General features: G+C 42.9%; 1 protein-coding gene across 3 annotated transcripts in view; it reads right to left on the reverse strand.

The window, feature by feature from the left end:
- The window catches only part of DGKI (diacylglycerol kinase iota), a 410,881-nt gene that overhangs the window by 251,150 nt on the left and 140,630 nt on the right, over window positions 1–19,101 (reverse strand). For all 3 annotated transcript variants that reach the window (XM_070423975.1, XM_070423977.1, XM_070423979.1), the window contains exon 2: window positions 13,176–13,284. In XM_070423975.1, the coding sequence (XP_070280076.1) occupies window positions 13,176–13,284 (109 nt within the window). The remainder of the gene's footprint in view (window positions 1–13,175; window positions 13,285–19,101) is intronic.

A 19,101-nucleotide genomic window follows, 5' to 3' on the forward strand; every position in this document is an offset into this window, starting at 1 on the left:
AAGGAATCGGGGGAAAGTTTGAGCCAGTAACTAAAGCAGACATTAGATCTATAGAAGCTTTACACATGGATGTAGTAATCTTTGAAATATATATTGAACAGATGAGGAAAAACCCTCAAATTGTACAATGTAAGACCCAACACTGCAGATTCCATGACAATTAAAATAAATTCTACTCAAAATTGCCTTTGCTGAGCAAATTAGCTACAAAGGAGGATAGCAGTAGTAAAGCACTTTAAGTTAAGACTGTTTGAAAACACATCTATACCAGTAATGGGCAAATTCTATTTCTAAGCCAGAGGTTTCCTGAAACTCAGTTTGAAGTTGAAAGTCACTGTGTACTCAAAGGCCTAATACATTTCTACTAATTCAAGCATTGTGCCAGTTCAGTAGGGTCATCACCCAATTATTTCTAAATTTTTCAAATTAAAAGATTTCTCTGCTTCTGGAACTACTCAAATACTTCCAGTGGCAAACAGAGAAAAGCTATAGGTTTGGACTCAAAGTTTTCACATAGTGATGGGTGGGAATAATATCTGTAAAAATAAGTAAATAAATAAAAAGGCATTTCTTTGCTAGGTCTCCACAACCTAAAATATCCTAACTAATGGGAATTTATCATCCAACTTGAAAGTTTAACCATTTAGAGAATTAAAAAAATCCATTTTTCACCCTTTTATTCTTTATTCAGTCAATGAACTTTTATTCCACATCACTGGTGCCAGGCACTGGGTTGGTGGGCTAATCCACAGAGTAAACTACTAGAGAACATGGAAATAAAACACATGATCACAGCAGCAAATACTAGGGAATCCTTAACACAGCAAAAGTCCTGCCAACTCTTTTAAAAACTGAAATATAAATCACAGTAGGGAAATGGTCAAAAACCACTGGAAGTACCAATCCAGGTACACTGCATCCTACCTTGCTGATAAGTCTGACCAGATTCAGACACAGGAGGACTGATTAGCTGACCTCATTCTTGGGGAGTGGAGGATCTGATTAGAAATACCAATCTTTGTGAGGGAAGAGGGAAAGAAAAAGATGGAGGCTTCCTACCACAGTGGTTCTAACACACTGGTCCTCAAACTTGACTGCTCATTAAATGACCTGGGGAGTTTCTAAGATTACTCAGGCACTGTTCCCAAAGAGTTTATTTTAACTACTCTGAGGTGAAGCCTGGGCATCAGGAGTTTTCAAAGGTCTGGAGGTGACTCTGTGCAGTAGAGTCTGAAACCATAATCCAGTAAACCCCACCCCACCTCTTCAAGCCTGAGACAATAGATTGTAGAACATGTCTATGACTGATCTATAACACTTGGTACTTCTCTGCCCTTGTACAGTCACCAGAGAAGAAGGTGAGAGAGGAGGAGAGAGGAGCCAAGCTAGCCATATCTAAGGAGAGAAAGAGGGATTATAAGGGAAGAGACATGAAAACACAGAAACACTGTGAGTAAGCTCAAAGTTAACAAGGTAGATCCTGGGGACAGGGAAAATGAAACAACCACACACGGGCATTTAAAGAAGCAATATAATAAACTAAAACATTCACAAATGTACCTAGTAATCTCACATTTGGAAATGTACCCTATGAAAAGAATCCTAATGGAAGAAAAATCTATATACATTTAGAAGTTTAGCTTCTCTCCGAGGTCTTTATAGCCAGGACTGCTAGCCATTCACCAACATCATTTTTCTTTTCTTCCTGAACACACAGGCAGACCTTATTACCCAACTTCCTTGTAATGTGACCAAGTTCTAATGAATGGAACACATGCAGGAGTGGTGAGCACTGTTTTCAGACTGTGTTCCTTCGTGCTCTTCTCCCATACTGGATACCTGGAAAGTCAACTTCTGAGATGACTTCAGAAGCCTTCTGAGGAAGATGTAAGAGCAACAGTCTGTCTGGGTCATTGAATAACTATGGAACGGGGCCAACCCCCTACCCAACCTACTTGGAACAGTCTGGCCTGCTACACTTCTGTATTTACTCATTATATGTGAGTATTTCATTTATTCCACTCAGTCTACCCCAACTAATATGGGCCTCTTTTCTTTGCTCATATTTTGGTCTGGATTTCCTTTCATGATCTACATCTACCCCTAAGTTATTTACCATCCACTGAGCAGTACCATCCTCTGAGTCCTGGTTCCTTCTGCTCTGAACTCTAATTCTGAAATTCTCTCTGATATTTTCCACTGCTGTAGAATTAATTCCCTGGAAAACATAGCTATGACTATATTTATTTCTTGCCCATAATACTTAAATGATTCCCTATTATTTACAAAATGAACTCCAAATTTAAGTGCACATACTAGACCTTCTGTTAATGGCATCCATCTGTCTATCCTTAACCTTTCTTATTCACCTTTATACATTTAACTCTCTCGTTGCTCTTGTCTAAATAGAGCCATACTTTTCCTTTTGTGTGTCATGTTTTTGTTTATTCAATTCTCCCCACCCAGGAACCTCTTTATCTCTTCTCTACACATCCATCTTGAAATACTATCTTAAATAGTATAAAACTCAGAGTATCTCTCTGTGGCAGACAAAAAATATAGCTCACCCATTCTAAATGAAGACAACATTCTGTATTTATGAGTGCTGAGACAGGTCTCTATAGATATACCTACGAATATCTCTCTTATTTTCAGTCTATTTCTCAAAGTCCAAAAACTTATCTCCTGCTCTGATTTACTCAAATGATTTACTCTGATTTATTGTATCCTCTGCCTCATATAATCTACCTAAGAAAAGAGATCCACCAATATATCTAGAAAGACAGACAGACATAGAGATATGATTCTTTGCCTTCAAGTTCTACTGAAGTCCTAGTAATAGTTACAGGTAAAAAAGCAAAATAGAAAAGTTGGGAATGGGGGAGTGTTATAGACTGAATAAGACAGATAGAGTGCACTGACACCAGCAGCCAATAATTTATACAAAATGAAGATACTTACTCGTAAAAAGTGTTTAAAACAGTAAGAAGATTACAAATAGGAATCCTATGTAAATGTCCCTACAAATTCAGAAAGGAAAGAAATCTTCATGATAATAATAGGTGAAACCTGTCTTGGATGGTTTGCATGTGTGCTAATCAGTAAGCAGATGGCTGTCGTGCACTGGAAATGTGGTCAGCCCTGATTGAGATGTGCCGTCAGTGTAAAATTCAGAGCAAATTCTGAAGACTCTGTGTGAAAACGGAATGTGAACTGTCTCATTGATCATTTTTATATTGATCGCATGCTGAATTTGTAATATTATTGACATATTTGGTAAAACAAAACATGGTGTTACAATTCACTTTAGCTATTTCTTTTCGCTTTTTTCAATGTGGCTACTAGAAAATTTAGAATTACTCTACAGCTGATATATATGTCTACTGGACAGTGTCAGGTTAGCTAATTACTTGCCAAAGAATAGAAGATCAGGCCTGGATACTCTTACTGACCTATGAAGTTGTAGGATTCTATGATTTCCCCCAACAACCAGTGTAATTTACCTTACAATTTTCACAATTTGGGTAAATAAAGGACTGGTGAGACTGCATGAAGTCACTCTTTTAACAGCCCACTATTAACAGGGCTGACCAGATCCAGGACCTTCTGTGGTTTATAGCCGGGTAGTCTCATGCTCTGAGCAATCTGATCTCTTGATTAACCTGACATTTTTTGAAATGGGTATGGAAGTGGGGAAAACCGCTGGGTGGGAGTCACTTTTGGTGATGACACTCAAACCCGAAGGTAAAGATGCTGAGACCTGAAGCTTGTAAAGAAGGCACAGGTCTGCTAGGACTTGTCATTTGAAACAAGACAAAAATGGGAACACACGTACTTGCACAGGCACACACACACCTGCCTCCCCTGGCCTTTCATTCAAAGTTTCTAAAGATAAGATGACCTAGTTTCATAACCCAGTTTATAGCAATCCCACGTGAAGATTCTGTTTCCCTAATCTTGTCTCCGAACCAAAGAGTGAGGCAGTGCCCTGACTGTTACGTTTCTACTGCCTGGGAGAGAGCACGTCATTTCTTATCATCATCAACTATAGGAAAGGAAATGTGGTCTGGATTTAGAGTCTGGCTTTGTTTGTGCTGAGGCTCTGTTTTCCTTAGCCCTCAGAACTAGAGGAAATTTTCCAATGAGGGAAGAATAAAATGAATTGAGATCAAGAATGCTAGGTTTACAACTAACATGTCCTTTAAGAAAGATCTTGGTGGCTTTTCCACCATTGTTTTGAGAGTTGTTTTAGGCTGCATAATGGGCAAAAACAAATTATAAAATAATTTGACAGTGGAGATAGAATAAGACCCACTTCCCATGCTCTCTGCTATAATGTTCAAAACAGGGAAGAAATCTCTATGCCCAGATGAAGTCTCCATCATAAGAGAGGCATGTGACATTTCAGAGAAGACATTCATTATCTATGCATTAGACACACTTCTAAATAGGCTAAGTCACTCTAAAGTGGAAACTTGGACTCTGGCCCAGGAGATGAGAATATTTCTTTTTCCCTTTGAGCATTACTCCCTTTCTAGAAATTTAGCCTATTTCCCCCCAAAGTGGCTTGGCTTCGCATGGTGTCAGTGGGAGCAGACCCTGTAGGTTGCCACCATGAAGGTGAAGAAGGGATGCCTTTGAGAGAAATGAAAAGATCAAACAACTGTGTGTTTTAAGACTTAACACAGTGCATTGTGTTAGAAAGACAAGTTAAAAAGAGTTACTTGGAATTAAAATAGCATAAATACATTTATTTTTTTAAGCAGGCTTTGGACTCATGTCTACCACACCTTTCAGGAACCAAAGATTATCTACATGCTCATGAACCCCAAGTGAAATGTCCCCTTCTCACTGATTGAACAGAAAAGCTATAATCACTCAGTCCCCTGACATCAGTAACCGGACAGCAAGGCCCATGATACTGTGCTTTCCACAGTGAAGAAGAAAGAACAAGCAGAAATCACTGTCCCTCTCTTCAAGAAGCCTGAACTCTAACTAAGAACCTAGAGTAAGAAAATCAACTCAAAAACACTAATTTGGTTCTAAGATTTGTAAGACAATGCATGATGGTGAGAGCAATTGTGAGGGATCAAAGCAAAAAGTGAATATAATAAAGGGAATTGGTTCAATTGAAAAGCTGAGTGTGGCCTGGCAGAGAACAAGAGAGGGCATTTCTTGAAGAAATAATTTCCACATTGGGTGGGGCCAACTGTCTACTGCTGTTAATAGAAGACTCAGGCACCAGCCTGAAGACCCATCTGGCTACTCCCCACACGTCGACTCAAAAGTGTTCTAACCCTGACATGCATGAAGGGAAAGGCCCGTGCACAGGCAGCAAGAAGTGAATGTTGGCAAAGAGTCATAGAGGAAATGCAACTATGTGTTTCCTGCCACCGTTATAACTCCACAGGCCACCATGTCAGGGTGCCCACAATAAACCATAGGAGACACACTCAAGAAGCAGACCCAGGAGAACCAGGATGGCGGCATAAGGAAGAGACCTGTGCGTGCTACCTCACACAACAACATCGAAACTACCAAATATCAGACAAACACCTATCATACAGAACCATGGGAAAGTTGGCCCAGTGGAAGCTCTACAACTGGAAGGAGAGAAAGAACATTGAGACTGAGTAGGATGTGACACCAAGTACAGAGCCCAACCCAACAAACTGCAGATTTCAACTCCTCGCATAGAAAGAAGCGCATTGAGACTGAGTAGGATGTGCAGAGGCACCAAGTACAGAGCCCATCCCAGCAGGCCGCAGATTTCAGCTCCTTGCATCTGGGAGGGACGCAATCCGGGGGCAGAGTCGGGTCCGGGGCCGGCCAGGGCTGGGCCTGACTCGGCCGGCACTGTGGAACTGCTGTACCAGCAAGCGCACAAACATGCCCACTGGTCCCAGTCTCTTGTGGGGCACTGGGGGACAGCAGACAGGCAGTCTGTGCACTTGGTGGAGGGCAGGAGTGCTGGATGTTCAACCACCAGGAACGCCTGGAGATTTTGTCTGGTGGGGAGCCGCCGGCAGGGGACAGAGGGCCAAACTTCCTGTTTCCCCGGTAAGGCTGGGATGGCCCCGGTGAGGTTGAAACGGCCCCGGTGTGGTAGGGACAACCCCGGTGAGGTTGAAACGGCCCCCGTGAGGTAGGGACGACCCCGGTGAGGTTGAAACGGCCCCCGTGAGGTAGGGACGACCCCGGTGAGGTTGAAACAGCCCCCGTGAGGTAGGGACGACCCCAGTCAGGTTGAAACAGCCCCGGTGTGGTAGGGACAACCCTGGTGAGGTTGAAACGGCCCCCATGAGGTAGGGACGACCCCGGTGAGGTTGAAACGGCCCCCGTGAGGTAGGGACGACCCCGGTGAGGTTGAAACAGCCCCCATGAGGTAGGGACGACCCCAGTCAGGTCGAAACGGCCCCGGTGTGGTAGGGACAACCCCAGTCAGGTTGAAACAGCCCCGGTGTGGTAGGGACAACCCGGGTGAGGTTGAAACGGCCCCCGTGAGGTAGGGACGACCCCGGTGAGGTTGAAACGGCCCCTGTGAGGTAGGGACGACCCTGGTCAGGTCGAAACGGCCCCGGTGTGGTAGGGACAACCCCGGTCAGGTTGAAACGGCCCCCGTGAGGGAGGGACGACCCGGGTAAGGTTGAAACAGCCCCCGTGAGGTAGGGACGACCCTGGTCAGGTCGAAACGGCCCCGGTGTGGTAGGGACAACCCCGGTCAGATTGAAACAGCCCCGGTGTGGTAGGGACAACCCTGGTGAGGTTGAAACGGCCCCCGTGAGGTAGGGACGACCCCAGTCAGGTCGAAACGGCCCCGGTGTGGTAGGGACAACCCTGGTGAGGTTGAAACGGCCCCCGTGAGGTAGGGACGACCCCAGTGAGGTTGAAACGGCCCCGTGAGGTAGGGACGACCCTGGTCAGGTTGAAACGGCCCCGGTGTGGTAGGGACAACCCCGGTCAGGTTGAAACAGCCCCGGTGTGGTAGGGACGACCCCGGTGAGGTTGAAACGGCCCCCGTGAGGTAGGGACGACCCCGGTCAGGTCGAAACGGTCCCAGTGTGGTAGGGACAACCCCGGTCAGGTTGAAACGGCCCCCGTGAGGTAGGGACGACCCCGGTGAGGTTGAAACGGCCCCCGTGAGGTAGGGACGACCCCGGTCAGGTCGAAACGGCCCCGGTGTGGTAGGGACAACCCCAGTCAGGTTGAAACGGCCCCGGTGTGGTAGGGACGACCCCGGTGAGGTTGAAACGGCCCCCGTGAGGTAGGGACGACCCCGGTGAGGTTGAAACGGCCCCGGTGTGGTAGGGACAACCCCGGTCAGGTTGAAACGGCCCCGGTGTGGTAGGGACGACCCCGGTGAGGTTGAAACGGCCCCCGTGAGTTAGGGACGACCCCGGTGAGGTTGAAACGGCCCCCGTGAGGTAGGGACGACCCCCGTCAGGTCAAAACGGCCCCGGTGTGGTAAGGACAACCCCAGTCAGGTTGAAACAGCCCCGGTGTGGTAGGGACAACCCGATGAGGTTGAAAGGGCCCCCGTGAGGTAGGGACGACCCCGGTGAGGTTGAAACGGCCCCTGTGAGGTAGGGACGACCCTGGTCAGGTCGAAACGGCCCCGGTGTGGTAGGGACAACCCCGGTCAGGTTGAAACAGCCCCGGTGTGGTATGGACAACCCCAGTGAGGTTGAAACGGCCCCCGTGAGGTAGGGACGGAAAAAAAAAAAAAAAAAACCATAGGAGCAAATCAGAGCAGGACAGAAGCTTTGGACTTTGAGGAACAAACTAAAAAAGAGAGAGAGTATAGATCACCAGGTAGGAAAAGGAAAATGGAATGCTTGAAGGAAACGATTACGTTCATGTACTCAAAGCATAAAAACTGACTCCTATAATAGTACACTCCTCTCCAAAACACACAGGTGCCTATAGTCTGGGCTCCCTGAGTCAGGGTGCCCCTGGGTCTCAGGCACCCCACCAGCAGGCTACTACTCAAAGCCCTAAGCAAGAGGATATTTAGGAAACAATTGTGCCCCACCTGAAGACTTTAGCACCTTTAGCACATGTACTGGAGTCAGAACATGACCCTTTTAGGATTCTACAGTAAGTAGAAACTTGCACATAAGATCCTAAATCCAGGTTCACCCTGATTTGTCTTGCAACTTCAGGGGTCCCATGAACAGCTTTTCTGTTTTCTCACTGGTCAAATGAGGAGAGGAGAGATGACATCGGTCAGCAAGTCATAATACTCTAGGCCTCTGAGATGACAGACCTCAAACCAAATGGTATTTTGCAAAGAATTTGAACCTGAGAGTCAAGGGAGGTGGGATGGGGAACAAGGGTACTCTTGCCCGCCCTGATCCACCCCTGTTCTGCCAAAAGCATAACTTAGCACTATCAGGGCCCTTCATCCTCACCAATAGCAAGAAATCGGAGATCTTCTTTATTGTATTTTATTTTTTAAATTCTTGCCATCCTCCTCCACATTTTTGAGACTATCAAGACACTCCACGTCAAATTAATGTTTAATAAACAGCAGTGAATAAGTAAAGCTTGATCACTTGAACACATTTAGTCCAGAAAGTAAGCTGACAGAAGGAGATAAATAGAGGAGTACACAAGTGGATAGGATGCGGGAACAGCAGATATAAGTCACACAGAGGACTAGTCTTAACACTTTAGACAGAACAAAGAAAATCCTGGTTTAGCTCTCTGAATAGACATGTAAACTAAAATGATATAAATGAAATGGGTGCAAAGCACATTCATTAGGAAAAGCAAAAAATTCGGAAGTGAGGGCAAGTACCAGGTAAAGTCTTAGCAAAAAAATACAACGGGGTAAAGGAAGTCTCTTCAATAAATGGTGCTGGGAAAACTAGTCAGAGATATGCAAAAAAGTGAAACTGGACCACCTCTTACCATATACAAAAATAAACTCAAACTGGATTAAAGACTTAAATGTCAGACCTGAAGCCATAAAACTAGGAGAACACATAGGCACTAAACTCTTTGACACTGTTCTTTGTAATATATTTTGGCTATGCCTTCTTGGGCAAGGGCAACAAAAGCAAAGAAAAACAAATGGGATTACATCAAACTAAAAAGTTTTTGCACAGTGAAGCAAACCACCAACAAGATGAAATACAACCTACTGAATTGGAGAAGATATTTACCAATGATATATCCAAAACCCAAAACATATAAGGAACTCATGCAACTCAACATCAGAAAGTCACTAGAATGTTTTCATCAATCTGTTTCTTCCTCTCTTCTGAGAAAAATGTCTTACATGATTGCAGTAAGAAATGGTAGGGCTGGTCACTGTTTGGCTTCTGTTTGCTAACAGAAATATTAGTCCACAATTATGTGTTTTTCAGAGTCACATCTTAAAACTCCTTACACAGCATCTCTCTAAATAACCCTTCAGCTGAAGTGTCTTGAAAGAAGGCTTTTCGTTTTCCCTCAGTTGTTAAAACTCCCAAAGTGTTTCCTGCCACCATGGTAACTCCACAGGCCACCACGACAGGGTGCCCACAAAGGAGAGTGGGAATAAAGAATCAATACACATGAACCCAGCCTTAGTTCCCATTAGTTTTTCTCCTATGATATACTGTACCTTTCACCACTAGCCCAAAATACCATTCCAATGAAATATTAGGAATCAGAAAATTATATGTACTAGTCAAGCTTTGGCTCAAGCAGGACACTTCTTTTTTAATTATTTGTGTGTGTGTGTGTGTGTGTGTGTGTGTGTGATTAAAGCACTTTAGTAAGGTTACTCCCTCAATAGAGTGAGCTTCTCAAATACCCATTTCTTTTTCTTTTCTTTAAAATTTATCTTTATTGTTGAAAGTATTACAGGTATCCCTTCCCCCTCAACTGACCCCCTCCACCCACCCCGCCCTGCGGCCTATTGCAGTAATGTCTATGTTCAGGGGTTATGCAATATGCACATAAGTTCTTTGGTTAATCTCTTCCCATCCCCCATCCCCACTTCCCTCTGATATTCATCAGCCTGCTCCATGCCTCCATGTCTCTGGATTTATTTTTGTTCGTCAGTTTATTTTGTTCATTATATTCTACATATACAGTAAGTGAGATCATGTGATTCTTATCTTTCAAAAGCATTTCTGATAACTATTTCCAACATCAAACAGGGATGGAGTGTCTCCCCTCACACTCCAGTGATGGGCTCTGTACTCCTCTAGGTGTCACCACTGCTTTTTTACCTGTTGATTTCTTCTCTGCACTCTGCATTCTAAGCTTCTTAAAGAAAGAAACATATTCCTCACCTCAGAATTCCAAGGAACCAACACAGGTTCGAGGACCAACAAGTACTCAAATGTGAGATGAATTAATAAATTCATCAATTACTTTATTTCTGAATAAATAATTCTGCAGGCTATACAGTTTGTGAAGAACTTTCACATTTACTGCCACATTTGATCCTAACAACATCCATGAAGTTCCCCTTAGGAAGGGCTAAAATTGTCCCCATCTATAGATGAAAACACTGAGGCTGAGAAAAACCAAGTGTCTTGGCTAATGTCACACAAGGAGCAGAAAAAAGATTTCATGAAGGTTTCTGATCTAAATGATTTAAACTCTCTCATTAGAGTCTTGCCTCTCAAATAGAGGATTGTTTGGGACATCATGAATATTAAACTACTTTTTTGGGTCCCTGATTTATAACACATGCTCACTCTAATCATGGGTGCTTGCATGCCATTCTTGGATTTTATTTATCTGTTTGTTTATACATTTAATTCTATGTAATCACTGGTGTATACTAGTATATATTCTAATCTTTATTATGATTTAAGAGTTTATTACATAACCGTCCTGGAATAAAGGGAAGCTCCAAGAGAGGAACATTCCTCCTGAACAATGCAATGTACTCAGATAGTAACAAACTCTCAGCACTGATGTAAAACAATAATGTTGGTATGTGCTTGAGCGAGAGAAATATTGTACTATAAAAGGACATTAAATCACGGCATCCTATATAATAAAAGCCTAATATGCTAAGTATCTGGTCACCCAGTCGGCCATTCAACCAAAGTGTAATATGCTAATAATATGCTAAAGCTGCTCAACTGCTCGCTATGATGTGCACTGACCACCAGGGGGCAGACAGTCGACTGGTCAATCAGTCGCTATGATGTGCACTAACCATCAGGGGGCAGACGCTCTGACCAGTAGGTTAGCTTGCTGCTGGGGTCCTGCCGATCGGGACTGAGCCAGACAGGCCAGACATGCCCTGGAGCCCTCCACAGTCCCTCCCTGGCTGGCCAATGTCCCATGTCCCTCCCTCACACTCCAGTGATGGTCTCTGTACTCTTCTATTCTAGGTGTCAACACTGCTTTTTTACCTGTTGATTTCTTCCCTGGTCCCGATCGTGCACCGATGGGGTCCCTTAGCCTGGCCTGCACCCTCTCGCAATCCGAGACCCCTCAGGGGATGTTGGAGGGCCAGTTTTGGCCCAACGGTGGAATGACCAGTCGTTATGACATGCATTGACCACCAGGGGGCAGACGCTCAATGCAGGAGCTGCCCCCTGGTGGTCAGTGTGCTTCCACAGGGGGAGCGTCACTCAGCCAGAAGCCTGGCTCATGGCTGGCGAGCGCAGCAGCAGTGGTGGGAGAGGCTCTGTGGCAGCGCTAAGAATGTCTGACTGATGGCTCAGGCCCACTTCCCATGGGTGTACAAATTTCATGTACCGGGCCTCTAGTATGTACTAAAAACTTAATTTAATTTTAAAACTCCTCTCTTTTCTCCCACCCTGCCATGCTCTTTCTTATGAGAAGAAAAGCACATGAATTTCCCCTCTGTCAACTCAACTACAAATTCTAAACAAAATTCACCATCAAGACCAGAAAGGCAGAATTTCAGATCAGCCTTCCTCTCTTTCCATGTCATCCCTTACATTCCTTCAGGAAGGGACAAAGCCTTTCAATCCAGTTAGAGATGTCTTCCACCAAGAACTTGACTCACTGATGACTCTCAATGTTCTAATTGACTTAAGAATTTCAGGCTGCAATCTTCAACTCCAGTTCATAGTTTTTATGGAGGTCTTTTGGTTAAAATATTAACATCAGCAAATATGCCCACTCCCACTGATACAAAACCTATCTATCTTTGGGTTAGGGGAGGAAGTATAACAGACCGGAGACATGAAGTGCCTAGAATTTAAGGTAAGGTCATCCTCTATAAAAAAAATAAATAAATATTTATAAAAGGAAAAATAGTACCAAAAAGGCAAAGCAGCATGAGTTGAGGAAATCAAACTTAGATTCCTGCTAAGGATAAGTGTAATTCATCATTAGCTTAGAGGAGCCAATGAGCATGTGCGCAGAGGTACTTTTTATCTCACAGCTGCACACCCAGGCAGCTTCAAATGATTCATGAAGATTTTATTTTAGTCTTCAACACATCTGACTTCATATACTACTAAAGAAGCTATGTTCTTAGGATTCTGAGAATGGTTTAGATATGTAAAGATGGGTCAGTGAGCCATATTGAAAATTATTAAGTCCTTACAACCAAAATTACCCTACCCAGCAAGGCTATCATTTAAAATTTAAGGAGAAATAAAGAGTTTCTCAGACAAGAGAAAGTTAAAGGAGTTCACCACCACCAAACCATATTATAAGAAATGTTAAAAGGTTTTCTTTAAGAATTAGAAAGAAAAGATTAAAAATAAGAACAATAAAAAGGCAATAAATACATGTCTATCAACAATTGAATCTAAATAACAAAATAAATGAACAAGTAGAACAGAAACAGACTCATAGATACAAAGAACATTTTGTCAGATAGGAGGAGAGTGGGGGATAGATTAAAAAGGTGAATGGATTAAGAAGTACAAATTGGTTGTTACAGAATAGTCATAGGGATGTAAACTACATCAGAAGGAATTCGTCAATAATGTTCTAATAACTACGTATGGTGTCAGATGGGTATGAGATTTATGAAGATGATCACTTAGTAAGTTATATAATGTCTACACTGGGTTTTATACCTGAAACTAATATAATATTGTATATCAACTGTAATTGAAAAATAAGAATATAAAAATAAATAAAGTTATTAAGTATTGCCTATAGTTATAGGAATCCTGAGAAAGAGACAGACACACACGCAATCAAATTATGTTTAAATAAAAAAAGCCAACACCTACACTCCAGTCCAGAGTTGCTCTGGGCTCCTTCGCTGGACCATTTGCCACAGGAAGACCGAGGGGATGAGCAGGAGTCAGGTGCTGCAGGCCTGCCCGGGAGATTGCTTTCCTGCAGCAAGAAAGACAAACACACAAAGAAAAGGCACATCAGAAGGTAGTACAGAGCAAAAAATTTCCCATGGGGTAGAAATGATGCATGAGTTAGTCTTCTACATGTGCAAACTGTATTGGAATATATCTCCTTAAAGTTCATGGTGAAGGTAGAAGGTTGGGAGGTCTCAAAGATAGGGAGGCTGAGAGGGTCACTTTGGGACAATACTTCAGGACGACAAATTAAAATGTAAGTCCCAGGTGAAATTAGAGGGCAGGATGGGTTGGGTAGACACAATACTTGGACAAGTTTAAAGCTGCCAGACAGTAAAAGCAAGAAAAGCGGGCTCATGAGGTCTTCTATTGAAATTCCTCCACTTCCCAACCAAAGTGCTCTTCAAGCTGGCCACATCACCAAGTTTACTCTGGCTCCTCTTAGGAACATCCTTCCTTTCTCTTGAAGAAGATTTGCACAGGTAGCTCGAGGTTATAAATGGGAGAAGACTGAGTTGTATCTGCCAAGAAATCTCAAACACTGAAAGACCAATATCTTACCAAGATCCCGGCAAGAAAAAAATCTAGAACGTGTTGTTTGGACTTTAGGTTTATTGAGTGGAACACAAAAGGATTCGGGTGAGAAAGGTGGGAAAGGTTAAGAAAGTCAGCCCTGACTTTGATCTGCAAAGATAAGAAATAAGAGGAGCCCCTTTAGCAAGCAACTATGACTATTGCTGAGAAAAGGAAAGGGAGGCAAGATAACAAAGTGGGGAGAATGAGAACAGCAAGATAGGAGAAGAAAGCAGGGTTCACCCAGGGAGATCCTGTAGTATCATCATGAATAACAGAAGTCAGTTTCCGAACATCTCCATCAAAAAACACCAAACAAAGGTCTTCAGCTTAAATATGAGTGCTCAGGTGTGAATTAACTACTAGTAAGAGGCTCCTAGAAGGGCCAGGAGCTTTCCCTCTGCAGAAGTGACCAGATGTGCTCTGAGAATTACCTGAGCTAGAATTAGGTGGATCTTGTGACGCTGCAGCTTTGAGTCCTGATCAGTCTGAGGGCGAGGCCCGGGAATTTGCATTTACACATGCATATTCCTTCTGTAAGCTAAAAGTTTACAAATGTCTCTATGGGAATCTGAAAGGATTTTAATCTAAAATGGAACTGGAGAATATGAAATGGAGAATCTCACACATGAGCCCTCAGGAAAATGAAGCTTAAAAACCGAGAGACTGATTTCCCATAAATGCCTGATTTATAGAAGACCTAAACTTATCCCTGGACCAATGATCATTTGCCAAGAATCTCTCTCCACCCTCCAGCCAATGAACTTGCTGTTTGGACTCTGGCTAGGCTTGCATCTCCTTGCCGCTTTGCCCATAACAACAGCTCACCCCAAACCATTAACAGACTCACCTGTAGCTTACTACAGTCTGTGTGTCCTGAATTGCAATTCTCCTGCTAGTCCCGAATAATCTCAATTTCTGGTAATTCGATCTTGGGTCAGTTTACCTCTTAATTTAGGTTGATAGGGCAGGTGGAAGAGCACTAACTTACCCAGGCCCATCAAGGGGGAGCCCTGAAGGAAATCATCAGCAAGTTCATTGTGCACTTCACCCCATTAGCTCTCTGCAGCCTGTTTCATAGAACGTGAACAGCTGCCATCTGTTACTGGACCCACAGCACACCAGGTTCCCTGAGAGGCCCAGACCCTCAGACTCCTTCACCCATCTCACTCTACAGAGAACCAAGGTTCCAGACAGTGAGATGGGGGAAAGACAGGCAGTGATGCCCAATATATGGTGAATCCCATCAACTGAGCCACTGAAGGAAAAGGAACTTGCCGGGGTAAAAGAGAGGAGTGAGAGCAGAATCTAAAAGCGTCCTTGGGCCCTAGAAGGCAGATGATCTCACTGTACTGTTCACAGAGCCCTGCAGGCTCCACCCAGAAGTAGAATTTATAAAGTTAAGAGAGATGAGCAGCAGCCCACAACCTGAAGAAAAGCTGGGCAAGAATCCAGAAATGAACCCAGGACTGTGCAGCCACTAGTCAACGACCCACACATGTGCCCTGAGCAAGTGTCCAGCCCTTAATATACTCATATTCCTGCACAGGAAGTCCCAGAATAGCATCTGGGTCTTCGTTAGTCAGAAGTGAGCACATCAAGCTTGCCCATAGCTGACTTTCGGAAGCTCCCACCAGGCAGCAGGCAATGTGCTTGCCTTATATAAGCCCCCACAGAGTCATTACAAGTATGTGGGCCTTTAATGAAGACAGCCTGAGGACATGATATTCTCTTTCCTCACTTTCACCAAAGCAAATAATTAACAACATCAATTTGGCCCCTCACCCCAAAGTATATTCTATTTTATTGGGCAATAAGAAAAGAATGCTGGCCTCCACAATAAAGATAATTTTTTTAATTCAGACAACAAAGAAAAGAATACTGGAGGATTCTTATAGGGTGATCCTTTATCCCCACAAGTGTTTTCCTCCACCTGAGTTCAAGGAGCTTCTTTAGCATTTTTAATCGGGACTTTTCCCTGGCTTTGAAGGACTTGGTATAGTGATTCTGAGCTAGTTTTCATCACTAAAAAAAATCAGATCTCTGTAGAGTCAGAATCTACAGGTTTCACCACAACCTACTGTCACAGTAAAAACCACAGGACAAATGAGTTTAACTCATGAGAGGTTGTAGACTGGGACCACCAAAACCTGACTACTCTTCCTAATTAGGACCGCCAGGAGGGGCATATTGCTCAAATAATCAAGTTAGGATGCAAGAACTGTATGAGTCTGTAGAAGAGCAATGGGGCTATACAATGAGAGACATAGAGACATTCAACCCCGGCTAAGTCCTGCAATGAAAGTACAGTCAAGTCACACTCTTTCCCAGCCTGTGAATAGAAATGGTTAATTAAGGGCTTTTGTGGATTATTTATTCCTCATTGTGGAAGCAAATTTAAGGGTGGTTTTCTGTAACATTAATAGAAGAAAACTGTTATCTACTACACATATAAACATCAATTAGGGGGAATATAAGTAAGAAACATCAAAGTGGCTGCCAGTTTGTAACTGTAAATGGGCCTCACAAAAGGTCATTACATAAGAAAGCAAAGAAGAGAAATATATATGGGGGATGGGAGGTAACTTCTGATTATAGCTTTCCGTTCTTCTAAATAAGCATGGAAAAAATATGTTTTTCCAATAGTTCACATATGTATACACATTTTCTTTCAAAATAAGAAAGCAATTTCATCATTTCTCAGACCTTAAATAAAATTAGTTGAAAACATATTTGCCAACGTCATATCTGATAAGGGCCTAATCTCCAAAATTTATAGGGAACTCATATAACTTAACAAAAAGAAGATAAACAATCTGATCAAAAAATGGGCAAAGGATCTAAATAGACACCTTTCAAAAGAGGAAATTCAGAAAGCCAAGAGACATATGAAAACATGCTCAAAGTCACTAATCATCCGAGAGATGCAAATCAAAACAACAATGAAGTACCATCTCACACCTGTCAGACTGGCTATCATCAACAAATCAACAAACAACAAGTGCTGGAGAGGATGTGTAGAAAAAGGAACACTTGTGCACTGCTGGTGGGAATGCAGACTGGTGCAGCCACTATGGAAGACGGTATGGAGTTTCCTCAAAAAACTAAAAATGGAACTCACATTTGACCCTGTGATCCCACTTCTAGTAATATATCCCAAGAAACCAGAAACATCAATCAGAAAGGATATGTGCACCCATATGTTCATAGCAGCACAATTCACCATAGCTAAGATCTGGAAACAGCCTAAGTGCCCATCAGTAGATGAATGAATTGGAAAACTGTGGTACATCTACATGATGGAATACTATACTGCTGTAAAAAAGAAGGAACTCTTACCATTTGCAACAGCATGGATGGAACTGGAGAGCATTATGCTAAGTGAAACAAGCCAGTCAATGAAGGAAAAATACCACATGATCTCACCCATTCATGGATAATAAAGACCATTACAAACTTTTGAACAATAATAGATACAGAGGCAGAGCTGCCTCAAACTGATTGTCAAACTGCAGTGGGAAGGCCAGGGAGGGTTGGGGGACAGGAGGGAGGGGAGTAAGAGATCAACCGAAGGACTTGTATGCATCCTTATAAGCATAACTAATGGACATAAGACACTGGGGGGGTAGGGAAGGCCAGGGGATTGTCAAGGCGGGGGGGGGGGGGGGGGGAGAAGGACACATATGTAATACCCTTTGTAATACTTTAAGCAATAAAAAAAATAATAAAGGGGTGCACCAAGAGTGTCCACCTCAGGTAATTGGGGAGGCTAAGCCACTGGGCCCTATAGGACACCTAGCACACAAAGTCACTCTATCAACACAGGGAAGCAGCCAAAATGTGGAGACAAAGAAACATGTCACAAATGAAAGAAATTGAGGAAAGCAAACTACTGGATATAGAGTTCAAAGCTAAAGTTATAAGGTTATTCAAGAATCTTCTAGAAACTTCCAAGAAGTTTAGTGAGACCCTCAAGGATATGAAAAAAGACCAATTAGAAATTAAGCATACACTGACTGAAATAAAGAATAATATACAGAGATCCAACAGCAGACTAGAGGATCCCAAGAATTAAGTCAAAGATTTGAAATACAAAGAAGCAAAAACACCCAACCAGAAAAGAAAAAATAAAAAAGAATCCAAAAATATGAAGATAGTGTAAGGAGCCTCTGGGACAACTTCAAGCATACCAACATCTGAATTATGGGGGTGCCAGAAGAAGAGAGAGAGAGCAAGCTATTGAAAACCTATTTGAAGAAATAATGACAGAAAACTTCCCCTACCTGGTGAAAGAAATAGACTTACAAGTCCAGGAAGCACAGAGAACCCCAAACAAAAGGAATCTAAAGAGGACCACACCAAGACACATTATAATTAAAATGCCAATGGCAAAAGACAAAGAGAGAATCTTAAAAGCAGCAAGAGAAAAACAGTCAGTTACCTACAAGGGAATACCCATACGACTGTCAGCTGATTTCACAACAGAAACTATGCAGGCCAGAAGGGAGTGGCAAGAAATATTCAAAGTGATGGACAGCAAGAACCTACAACCAAGATTACTTTACCCAGCAAAGCTATCATTCAGAATTGAAGGTCAGATAAAGAACTTCACAGATAAGAAAAAGCTAAAGGAGTTCATCACCACCAAACCATTATTATATGAAATGCTGAAAGATATCCTTTAAGAAGAGGAAGAAGAAGAAAAAGGCAAAGATAAAAATTATGAACAACCAAGTGACAACAAATACATATCTATCAACAAGTGAATCTAAAAATCAAGTGAATAAAAAATCTGATGAACAGAATAAACTGGTCAATAAAATAGAATCAGGGGCATAGAAAGGGAGTGGACTGACAATTCTCAGGGGGGAGGGGTTGTGTAGGAGGTGGGAAGAGACTGGACCAAAATGGAACACCTATGGATGAGGACAATGGGAAGGTAAGGGCATGGGGGGGTGGGAACTGGGTGGAGGGGAGCTATGGGGAGGAAAAAGAGGAACAACTGTAATAATCTGAACAATAAAAACTTATTAAAAAAGAGTCTGCAGATTTTGCTGTGTTTTGGGGTTGGTGTATGTATGGGGGGGGGCGGGGTTGAGAGGGTGTGGGAGACAGGGATTTTATGTTTCAATTTGCTCCAATACAAAAATCAATGGGGTTTCAATTTATCATTCTTTTCTTTTGCTCAGAATCCTCTCAAACCCACAGTCAGTAAAACCGTGAAATGCCAATGACTCTATTATATTAATTTTACAACACTTTGTTGGGG

Source organism: Myotis yumanensis, unplaced genomic scaffold (genome assembly GCF_028538775.1).
Source record: "Myotis yumanensis isolate MYYU_CA2020_CCGP unplaced genomic scaffold, mMyoYum1.0.hap1 SCAF_9, whole genome shotgun sequence".
NCBI classification, from domain to species: domain Eukaryota; kingdom Metazoa; phylum Chordata; class Mammalia; order Chiroptera; family Vespertilionidae; genus Myotis; species Myotis yumanensis.